The 12,260-nt window shown below is 38.4% G+C and overlaps 1 protein-coding gene across 13 annotated transcripts in view; it reads right to left on the bottom strand.

Annotated features, from left to right (window-relative positions):
- The window catches only part of SERGEF (secretion regulating guanine nucleotide exchange factor), a 165,253-nt gene that overhangs the window by 74,529 nt on the left and 78,464 nt on the right, over positions 1–12,260 (bottom strand). For 6 of the 13 annotated variants that reach the window (XR_009962860.1, XR_009962861.1, XR_009962862.1 and 3 more), the window contains one exon: positions 4,495–4,535. The exons of 1 other annotated variant lie outside the window; for it this stretch is intronic. Coding sequence is in view for 4 of the 12 variants with exons in the window: in XM_062608866.1 (XP_062464850.1) it covers positions 4,499–4,535 (37 nt within the window). In the remaining 8 variants the exon portion in view is untranslated. The remainder of the gene's footprint in view (positions 1–4,494; positions 4,536–12,260) is intronic. 6 more of the 13 variants (XR_009962866.1, XR_009962864.1, XM_062608866.1 and 3 more) reach the window with 1 other exon arrangement.

Raw genomic sequence — 12,260 nt, 5'->3', positions numbered from 1 at the left:
TGGAAAAATAATTCTTTTACTGTCCCTCTAATGCTACTGCACACTTCAGAGCACTTGAAGTAGGACCTGCCATTTGAGTGGAGGAATATTTTATCCTGATGTCTTGTACAAAGACTACTCTACCATTAAATTTAGTATTACTGTTTACTCTCCAACTGGATGAACTGCAGCTTCAGAGAGATGTGACTGCCCATGTCATGATATTACAGCAGTGGCTGCACATAAGCCACAGAGAAGACAGAAGCATGAAAGAGATCACATGTTCTAAAATGAAACAAACATAAAAGGCAGCGGAAGACAAAACTAACCCTGTTCTGGATGGGCCTATTACTTAGCAGAAAGTTGAGAAGTGATTTTTAAAATGTTATATTAGAACACTGTCGTATTGAACACACTGAAATGGGGATCAGTGTGATCAGACAGGGGCTTATCTCCTCACATGTCATTTCTGCTTCCATGTGCAAAATATGCTTATGGTCGCACGGCCAACTTCAGCATTGTGGGCTGTTTGTTTTTTTTTGTTGTTATAAAATTAGTCACATAGTGCCCCTCCACTACCATTACTCATGGGGAAAAAGCAGTGCTAAGTAGGTAACCTGAAAAGAAAAAAGTCTAAAGGAGACAGAGACAAGTATCAAGGGAGTAACTGCACAACAACAGTAATCACAAAGCCCAGATTCTTCTTGTGAATACTGCTGTACCATTGTCACCTGCACTAACTGCTTCTGCAGCGTGTGTGACTACACAGCAGGGATTTGTGGACTATCTTTAAATCCTCCATGGAACACAATAACATAGTCCTGACCACAAGTCAGAATTCACCATGCTGATTATGAAAGTGTAAGGAAATGCCATTTGCACCATTTGAAGTAGCTGTGCGTCTAAACACTTTTCCCCTTTAAGACACCATACCTGAAAAACTGTTTACTTGAAAGGTCCATGTCTTTCTCTTCCAAATGCACACAAATATTTAAAGTGTCCAAGTTACCCATTGTATTAGCAGAAAAATCACTAGCTAGATTTGGTATCAGCCACTGCACTACTGTAGGCATGTACAGACCAGGTAAGAAGTAACTTTTTATAAATGTACAGTCAAGGGGACTCAAATACCACTTTGAAGGCTGCTTTAAAGCTACACTTAACTGAAGCTAATCAGGTTTTAGAGCTGCTTTTAAAACAAGCATTTCTCCCCATACTTTCTCCAGTATCTTTCTCTTAGATTTTTATTGGTTCATACAGATTGAGAAAATGACTTAAAAGCAAGATCAAAGAGGGACATTACGCTTTACCAAGGTTTTGCCAATGATTCAAATTATTTCTTTCTTTTTTTTTTGTTTTCTACTACTTCAAGAAGGCTTGAATAAAATTTCTGTACTTCATTAAAATAAGACATTTGCATGCGGAGGCCCTTCAAGGCATTCTGTCCTGTGCCTTGTGGTTACAGTCAAGACAGGCATACATTTTATATCTACTCTATTTCTGCATAGTTAATGTTCCTTATTTAAGTTGCAGCATTGCATGAGCTACATACGGCATGCTAAGCGCTCTCTTAAAAGATATTTATTCTCTTTTTTAAAAAAGGAGGATCAAAGTCTTAGTGGTGAGCAGTAAGAGTCTTCCCCATAAATGCCATTTTTAGTCACATGCTTTTCAGGGTAAGAATCAAATCTCCTTATTTTTTCAGTGCTGCAAAGACTACAGACTCCCAAACCTGGAAAAGCTCAACTTCATCACAATGATTTAGTTCCCTTATGCATTTCAGTCATTCAAAGATTCTGTCTTAATATCATGAAGTTCAGTGCTCCACAGTGCAGCTATCATACACTCAGGCTGAAAAGCCAGCCTTTGTTTTGCCCAGTAAGTTCATACAAGGTTTCAGTGTTGGAAGATATTTTTCAGATATGAGATGTTATACAACATTTATTAAATAACTATTCATTTTTTAGTCAAAAATATGCTGGCTCCCATGATAATTAATCCTTGATTGAGATGAAAAGTGTGAGGTTTATTCTTATTAGGCAGGGATTTCATTTTCAAGTGAGAAGTGATACAAACACAAGAAGTATTACAATACTTGCAAATTTTAGAATTAGAACAACAGGACAACCCCAAACCAAAACAAAAATGTGTTTTCACCAAGAGCTAGAAGTGAAGATGTTTACACTGTTTCATGTACTAATTATTATGTTCAACTCATCAAGTTTAGAAACAGATATGTTTGGAGACATCCCTCAACTCCTTTTCCTTTATATCAAATTCACCACATAACCAAATGAAAACTGAACTTCTTCCGATTTACCCTCCAAAAAAAAGGAGTCAGTGCCATCACAATGAAGAAATAGCCAAACTTTGCACTGACTTCAGCAGAAGGCAAGAAAAGAGAATTCAAGCAATTAAAAAAATACAAATGGATGCAGACTATATAAAGTAACATGAAAAAAACTAACTGCTTGCTAGCCCTACAAATCAGTTTGTATCAGCAAGATGACTGGAACAAAACTTCAGCATTTGTGAAATGAGTCATAAATCTATCCAATATCTCTCTCTTAAAAATGTTTCTATTTAAAAGATGCAGCAAAAAAAGTACAAATATATTTGTATATACAATCAGAAATAGTGACATGAATATTATGCTGCTAAAAGCTTTTTTTCAGTTTACCTTGCATATTGAATTTGACTTATTTCAGTCTTAAAGACTATCATTCAAGCGTTTACTAATTAAACATGAAACTGATGAGATAGTTGTCCTAAATAAACTCTGTGTGAATGATAAGTTATTAGAAAATTGTACAATCAAGTATACATATATATGGAAGTCTGTGTGATATCTTTAAGGAATATAACAGTTGACAGCTTTGAACTAAGAATGACAAGTGATGAGAGAAATCCTGCCACAGAATATTCTAAAAAGTCAACCTCTTAAAAGCACATGTAAAAATTAATTTCTGGACTGAAATGTATCATAGTTGCTTAGTTCAAAAAAAATAGTAACATCACGTCCTTGTTGTCCCTTAAAATAAAACTGACTGGCTTCCAGCATTGGTAATTTTCGCATTGAAGTCAGTAAGTGTAGCACACAGCTTAGGCATATGATGTTCTTTACATATGCTAAGTTCTTAGTTTATTGTAATTTCTAGAATTTCCTTCCCCTACCCATTTTTTTTTCAGAGTTTTCTGCCTAGGAGGCAGAAAGGTTAAAAGGACATAAAGGGAGAGAAGGTTGGTCAAACTCTATGTTTTGCCTTCATGTACACTGGAGGAATCTGCTAGCAGTACACTTTCAGTTCATCAATTCAGCAAGAAACAAGATTGCTCTTCAGCTGACGTTCAGAAGCACCAGGCTGACAATTAATACAGGCATGTGACACTGAGTGAGTAGGGAGAAGCTAAAGGAAAAATCTTTTCTTAAAGCCAGGTATAAACTAAGTAGAGCTTCACAAGTTCTCTGCAGGTTTTAACTACAGAAGGATAATTGGAAAATATACTACAGTATATATGAAAATTTACTACATAGACAGAACACTACTTCTGTGGTTTCTTACTGAAACTCATCAAGACAACAAGTTTAAATAAATACCATAAAAATTAGGACACAGAATGCAGGTTGGATACCAAATAGCTGGTTTTTTCCACACCTGTCATACCACACTTAAGAAAATAAAGAAAATTCTTTACTTAACATCTCAACATCAGCCACAGCAATCAAAAATGTCTGTGTGGATGGAGTGCTATACTGAAACTTAGAAGACCGTTTCATTTCCAGTTCTGATGAGTACAGAATTCCTTTCTTCATCTCTCTCACCCTATTAATGAGGATAATTATTCTGACTTCCTTTATAAAGCACCTGAAAAATCTACATTTTAAAATGTTCTTAAACATGCATTTATAATACACTTACTTAAATGTATCAAACTTCAATTATCAACTCATCACATGAAAGCAACAATCCGATTGTTCCTGGAATTGGCACACAAAGTTCAATTTTTCCACTGACATGAGCTTCCTAGTACTTTCATAATTATTACAACAGCTGCATTATACTGCGACCCACTAAAGAACCCGACTACCAGTGACTGACGTTTTGAAGATTTTCCAAGCTTTGAACAGCAGAAGACCCAGGATTTATTTCACTGACAATTTTCATGTTAAACAAAGATACTTTTGACCAGCTTGATGCCACTCTAAGTCTTCAGCTTGAATTGTTGCGATGGCTCCATTCTAAAACATACTGCAGCATTTTGCGACTGTATTTTGCCGTTTGATGTATGGACCCTTCTCTTCTTACAGGGACTGGTCAATAAAGGCACTTTTCATCATATCCACTTACGATACTGGTTTCTCTTCTTTCCTCCACATTTATATGTTACTTTCCTCTTTTCTGCTGCACACAATGCCCTTAATCACTCGGTATGCTTGATGTGCATATTTTCCTTTCATCTTGCACTACTTAAACATGAAAAAAGGTGAGAGGAGTTGATATAAAATTAAGCTACTTACCAACTACTGCCAGATTATGCTCTGAGCCACATGCGATCTGAAAAGGAAATATGAATGAATTAAAGAGAACCTGCTTAACAGTAGGAAGACAACCACAATTATGTCAGGAAATTAAAAATTAACCTGAAACAAACAACTACAATTTGTAGGATGCAGAATCAAGGTTGAAGTGCTCTCACTTTTAAATGAAATTTCATTTGCAGTCTTACTAAGGGGCTTCATGGGGGAGGGAGGTATCTTTGTTTTGTTAATAAAAAGGCATTTTCTTTTCAAAATGCAGTCACCACTGACATTTCAATCCTTAGGAGCAAGACTGGGCACAGTTCCGCAAAAAACATCACACCCTTGACAACATCCACTGGATCCAACAAGACTATTTATAGGTACAGAGCAAACACAGATTAAGCCTTTGCAACATCAGAGCCATGCAGAGACAGCTGGGAACTGAAAGGGTGATGAAGATCTCAACTTCTCTTATCTATGCTGTTTTTCCAGATGATCCCTGAAGAACTGCACAAGCATACAGACTCAGCGTGATAAACCTGAAACGATATGATCCCTATGGTCATTCATCTAGAATGGAGCAAAATACCACAGAACTCAGCTCTTCTATTAGCAGCAAGCTGGTTTCATTTTCATAAGCTGCAGGGGAAAAAATATCGAAGTTACTTTAGCATATATCACACAGCAGCATTCACAAAGCCTTCCTAAGCTCTTCACAAACAATGGCAACATGCAGTAGGTAACAAGAACCTACTGCAAGGACTTGTCTCTACAACTGAATTCTTTTGCAATGTCACTGCTGGCATAAGTGACATAACACAGACATCTAACACAAAGTTATTCTGCTGAGTGCCCTCAAGTTTTAAATTAAAACAAGCAATCCCCTCAGATCCGGTATCTGGTTCACTATCTTGCACCTGATTACCCATTACATATACTGGAGAAAATTAATAAGCACATTCTTCTACTTCTTAAAAGTACATCTGCAATGATAAAATATAAAGCATATGCTCAATTATATTAAAAAAAAGTCTATACCATCAAAATTTTATGTAGTTTTGTGAGTGTATAACTTTATAGTTTTTATGGCCAGAGAAACAGCTACAATCAACTCAATGTCTGTGTAACATAAAACCATAGAACCTAGCAACAGTCCTTGCACTCAGCTCACTGTGGTTGAGCATTTACTAGAAAACAAAATACCCAAGACTGACACACAGACTAGCTTGATCAATTCTGTTACAGATAAACACTGCAACCATCGCTGCTCATGATGTACCCATACCACAACTCTGAGATGAAAACATTTGATCAGTACCATCCCAATGCAACAACAGCAAAGAAGACAAAGCAGACTCTTTAGGATAGAGCTGCTCAGCCAGGACATGAAAGCACTTGGGAAAACAAGGCAAGAAAAATAATTCAAGTCACAGCACACTCCAGCACAGCCTCATCTTGAGAAAAATCAAGACAAAGCAGCAGGAAAAGCAATGCCTTTGCAAGAGCACTACCAGGACTGCATCAAGTCTTCTATTCCACAACACTGCAGAGAGGCAAAGCTTTAAGCCCTGACTGTTAAAATGCATAAATAATCATCATATGCCACATCATTATCCTTGCCACAAGCCAGAGCCCTACAGAGGAGCACAGCACAACAGCACAGCACAACAGAATAGGTTCCTAACACCTATTCACTGGCTAATGCTCCCACCTATGCTTCTCAAGCTTGAAGATTGATGCCATGGAAACAAGATCCACACATGGAAACACAAGCAAAGGCTTTCTAGAAAAATAAAAAAAAAATAAAAAAAAAACAAACTCTGCATCTTCATCAAATGCTGAAAATTGGAGATACTGAAGCTACTGCTAATAAAATAGTAAATTTTATCCAAGGTGTGAATAATCCTCTCTGGGCCACTTCCCTAGGAAATATACTAAAACAGGCATAGACTCAAAAGCATCGGTACAAAAGAACTGAAGAACGGCTCAGGCTGGTGGCTCATACCTACCTGCCAGGAACCCCTTCAGAAATACATTAAAAAAAAAAAAAAATTAACACACCCAAACTAGGTGTTGTTCAATATGTGAAACATCCCCTGACAAAGAAGCATTTTATTCCTGTATCTAACAACAGCAGCTACAGAGCCAGCAAACCAGATAAAAGAATGCTGGTGACCTCGAACAGCTTTATACTCCGTCCATGTAGCTGTTACTCTGCCCACCATTCAGAGACACCCGTTAGCCAGCTTACCAGGTTGTAAGGGAGTCAGCCAAACCAGGCTGGGTACAACCAGCCCAGGAACTGCTGTATTATACAGACGTCACAGTTCTGGGGAGTTGCCTCCATGACAGTCACATTGTTCAGCTGCACTCACTGCAGCTCTGTAGCCTAATGGGGTAAAACCTCCAGCAAAGCACAAATGACCAGTGCTGCTGCACCTCTTTCATTCAAGTAAAATCCACTTCAGTGGAAGTGACAGCTCTGCTAACAGTTACTGAAATCAAGCAAAATCACAAGCTGTTGAAGGCAGTGCCCTGGATTCACCTTTGATGGCCCGGGTCAAGGAGAGCACACTCCATGTACCAGCAACAGCACTGCGCTCCATAGAAGGAATTGCTAGATTGAGAGCACAAGGTTCACCAGCTCTGCATTATAGCAGTGTCACCCATCACCTGACAACACAGACTGAATTTGGTCTTAGGGGACTCTCAAGTTAGCTTTCTGAAACAGCAGCCTTATTCACCACCCAGGCTGCCTGCTACACAACCGACCCACAGGATTCCTGGCCTGTGCACCTATGATGCTGGAGCTCAGAAGGGACCAGTCCACAGAGGTAAAGCAAGGTTGCCAATGCTTAATGAGCAGTGCTGCCTTGCAGGTATTTCATAACATCTTTTTTACAATAAGCTTTAAAAAGTAACACCCCTTTTCTTCACAGCCCCCCATGACAATCAGCCAAAAATGCATAAATTTTACAAATTTATGCATTTGTACAAATTGACCAGTACAAATGTACAAATTGACCAGCCAGAGAAGAGCATTGCTGAACAGATGTCTTATGCTTACATTAGACTTACTATGCTCTGCAGTCAGTGCAGGTCACTGGGAGAAGCCCGGTATTTACTGCAGCAACCATAATTTTCTGGCTACTTCTCTTCTGTCCCCACCCCCAACGTGCTGCAGAGAAATTAAATTACAGCAGACATCTGCATGCTCCCAGCGGATAAAAGTACATTCAAGGGTACTTATAAACACACCATAATGCTTTCTAATTGGGCAATATTTTTACATTCTGGTTTAATAACAGGGAAAAAACAATCACTAATCTTAAAAAGACAAATCAGAATGACTGCTAGTGAGTGAAGCACTATGTGAGCCTAAAAACCGTGACTCCCTATACAGAAACAATTCATATTAAAGCTTCTTCTCTATCTGGAGGAAAATTTGAGCAGGGTTGTGCAAGGATATTGTGATCTCTACATAAACTGATCTCAAAGCACTTTTTCTGTGAGGCAGGAAAAGAATGCTTAGGGACCATTTTACTCAGAACTTAGTTACCTTATTATCTGTGCCCTTTCAACCATATATAAATTGTTTGTTTCTTCCTTTAAATTGCATGTTTGAAAGCTGTTTTCTATCTAGCAATGGCTGCAGTTCAGATCCATCCATCCAGCTTTAACACATGTGGTAGGAAGCAGCCAAGGGACCAACATTTTATTAATCAGAAACAGTCCGAACATAAGCTGCATGGATGGTGAGGAAAGACATTAGCACAGCAACCACTAACTCTGGGCAAAACACCAACTTCTTTCTGCAATCTGCGGATATGCTTATGGCCCAGCCTTAACAAACATTAACTGAATGTAAAAGCAGTGGGTTACACAAAGTATTCAAGATTAAAATAATTTTATATATTAAAAATACTAGATGAAGTACATAAATAATATTTATTACATATACATTCCTATGCCCTATATATACATTCCATGCATGCATGTATACATACAAGAAAATGTGTGTGTACATAAATATGCATATTAGGAGGAGGAGATTATCTATTCAAGGAGATGTTATCATGGAAGAAGGTTCAGAGGAGAGGTGAGGTTAAATACAGAGGGCCTCTCTCTTATACCTGGTATAGAGATCTTCCTGAAAAATAGCTATCCCTCCTTTTGCTCCCCCACAGTCCTATGAGGTAAGAAAGCACTGGCCTCTAATTTGTAGACAATAAACAAACATATACAGGATAAAGCTCATACAGACATTTAAACATACAGTCTCACATTGATTTCAAAAAGTAACTAGGAGACAAAATACCTTTTGTCAACCATTCCCTAAGGGACTTCTGAGAACTGTAACAAAACAGTCTGACAAAGGGTATAAAATCCAAGTTTCAGGCTAATACCTTGACCACAAGGCTATTCTTTCTTTTCCTTCTGTACACCCAGAGCTCAGAGCAAGGACCTGCTGTGCAACCCATCAGGAAAAACATCAAGTCAGGACTGCAGGCAAAGTCAGCCTAGTGCTGCAGCAGAGGAGAAGAGACAGTTACAGGGGGTTGCAAGGAAGAGGCACGGGAAGCTGGACTCACAACAGGAATTGCAGAATGAAAATTCACAAGCATCTGAAAATCAGGGTGCTTAGCTAGAACAACAAAAGGACCTCAATGCCATTTAGCTTTGGTTCACTGCCCTGTGAGCGCATGTTAATATCCTACAGTGCAATTATTTCCAAAAACATTCAAGGACACAGAGGCTTCCATCACTTCCCAGAGATAAAAGCATGACATATAAAATAGCTTTCTAAGGATGAATGAAGAGATGACGTTTAAGTTTCATCCAGATTCTAGTCACTAACATTTCTAACTTTTTAAGTGCACGAAAGTACAGCTCTGCAAAGGGTACGTGGGAGACAGCAAGAGAAGGAAACCATTAAGACGGTGTGTAAGTAAGTACTTTTATCCAGGAGTATAGCTATGGCATCTCAGGTCTTTTGGCAAATTTCACTGTAAGGAAAATTGCCAAGGCCAGAACATGGCCAATTTCATTTCCTTCTGGAATCAGAAGTCCTAATGGAAGGAGACAAGGTGACTGAGAGACTGCAGATCAAAGCTTATGTAAGACAGGAAACTTCTCTCCCAGAACTGTTTTTCTATGCCCTCGATTAATGTATCACAACAATAATTTGTACAGTTTGACACCCTCTGCCCAACTACATTTACATGCAGAATTCTACTGATGTGAAAAAATAAAATCAAATCAAAGGAAACTAATTAGCAAAGCTGTCCTGCTTCCAATGATCCTTCACTAAGAACTCTGCATTCCTCCCGATTTGACACCTGATTGATAAGAAAGCAGCTTGCTAACCTACTCACACACAGTGGCAATTAAGTGCAGTTTAATGCAACACATTAGCAGCAAACCAGTACAACCTCACCAGGAACAGCGCTTTAAATCTGTTCCTAGCTGTTGGAAAGTGAGAGGCTCAATGGCCTACAGCTCACAAGACATCTTCTATTATTCATCAATCTAGTGATCTATTGTAGTGTGATTTTTTTACTTTGCACATAGTTTTACTTCCCACTACAGGAAGTAAATTAACAACGGAAATTAAACCGAAGCCTGTTTACTAAGGTCTGGAAGAAAACATTTCTCCTCAAGACACACCAGACCAAGAGCTAATGTACCATTTAGATGGACTTTTGCAAGCATGGAGGAAGAGAGAAAACATTATGATATTGGCAGGATGCAGTAAGCTTTCAAGAGAAAGATTTTATAGCTCTCTATAGCTTCCAGGGTTATGATCTCTGCCCTCACTGCCTGAAACTAATCCCAAGCCTTGCCTACAAAGGCAAGTGTGGTCATACTGAAAAACTTAAGATGTGTACTGTTTGCCTCAAATTGAGGATGGATGGATTGAGATGTCAAGACAGAGAAATATCCATGTCCACCAACAAGAAAAAAACTTCATCATCAGATGACCCTACAACACAAAATTGCTGAGATGCCAGTAAGAACACCCAGTGGGATTAGATTTTAGCAGAATGACAAGAGCCAGGACAAGTGAGATAAAAATCTTTACAAGTCAGCAAGGTCAGCTGGCTCTTCTCCATTACCTGAAGATTTTCCAGTTAGTTCTTGTATCCTTCTTCAGGCAGTTCCCTTCCTTCCTTGTGGTTCAGAAAGCACTAGCATCTTTCATTCCAGGAAATCAAGCTCTGCCACTTTCATATCCCTCTACTTAGCAATCTGTCAAAATTTTCCATTTTTTTGCGAACGAAATTACAAAACTGAGCTGCATTTTTGTTTATCCTTTCATCATTTTTAAAATTAATCAAGCCATGTCTTCATTATTTTATAAAAATTAAGACTAAAGTATCCTCTCTGACTGATAAAGTAATTGTAAATCACATCAGCCCTGTCAATGTATACATGCTTTTGAGCCTATGCCTGTGCAGTGCAAATCCCACAAGGCCAAAATCCTCATTAACATTACAGACATCTCTATCCACATCCAAATACGAACTAGAGGAATGGTGTCTTCAGCAGATGCACAGTTTTACCCCAGGGAATTTCTTCACCATTTTTCTCAAAATTATTTTTGAGAAAACAATTATTTAAAAAAAAAAAAACAGTTCCTCAGCAATCAGCTCCTTAGCAATCAGCTCCTTACAGTTTCTTCCCTAAGTTAAATGAGAGGCACTAAGACAAATACCTTACAACCTATTTGGGGTTGTTTTGGGGACTACACCTAGTTTGCTCTTTGTTTAAGGACACAGACACCACTTTGACAGGAGAAAATAAAGACCTGAAGACACAGAAACACAGTTTCAAAACCATCAGGTTATTCTGATGTTTTCAGGTCAAGAACAGTAGCTTGTAGCATGCCAAAAACTTGTTATTTGTCTGTTCTTCCTATGCTATTTTACAGCAAAAAGAAAAAATGTTCATTATAGCATATAAATGTCACCATTACCTATCTGAATGTGCTAATTTCTAATACTGTGATCTTAATGAAATGAATGGTTTTATTAAACAATCATTGCAGGCAAACTTTCTACCAAAGCCCATATCATTATCCAGCATCTCATAGGCTTACAATAAAAGTCGTGACAGCAAGTATTATTTTGCAACACAACATCAAATTCTACTTAAACAACTATTTCCAAGGTCCTTTTGTGAATGTATAGGTGCAGTTTTAAGATTTTCAACAGAATCTGAGCTTCACATCTCTTTCTTTGTGCCAAAACAGTCCACCATTTTTAATCCATTTGGAATCTTTTCTGGAATATTCAGTGAAGCTGGAGAGAATCACAAAGTAAATGAAATGCAGATATCAAGGGAACTGAGCTCTCCTCTAAATGTGGTGTTATTGCAAGCAATCTCACCACAATTTTTCTACATTGAAAAAATAACCCAGAGAACTCAGCATACACCACCTGCAAGATTACACAATAGCACAAAGCCTTGCATTTTATACAATTGAAAGGAAAAACAGCACTTCTTATAAAGTCCATACCTTCACACAATTGACTGTCTGGGTGTTCTATTTGGACAGCATGAACAGGCAGACACTGTCCCTAAAAGACCCTCTTAAAGGAAATGAGTGCTGGTAGTGTGGCTGGGGACATGCTGCCTCAAGACAGAAGCCATCAATTGATTAGCCCTGTCCAGCTATACTGCCCAGAGGTAACTGGCCCCACCAATGAGAGGTCCCGCTTTCTGACTCCCTCTAACCCTTCTTTTTCTAGCTTGTGGT

The sequence above is a fragment of the Pezoporus occidentalis genome, unplaced genomic scaffold (genome assembly GCF_034315485.1).
Source record: "Pezoporus occidentalis ecotype Australia unplaced genomic scaffold, CSIRO_AGI_Poc_V1 ctg131, whole genome shotgun sequence".
In the NCBI taxonomy this organism is placed as follows: Eukaryota; Metazoa; Chordata; class Aves; order Psittaciformes; family Psittacidae; genus Pezoporus; species Pezoporus occidentalis.
Note: the sequence above shows the minus strand (reverse complement) of the source record. Positions and strands in the feature narration are given on the sequence as shown.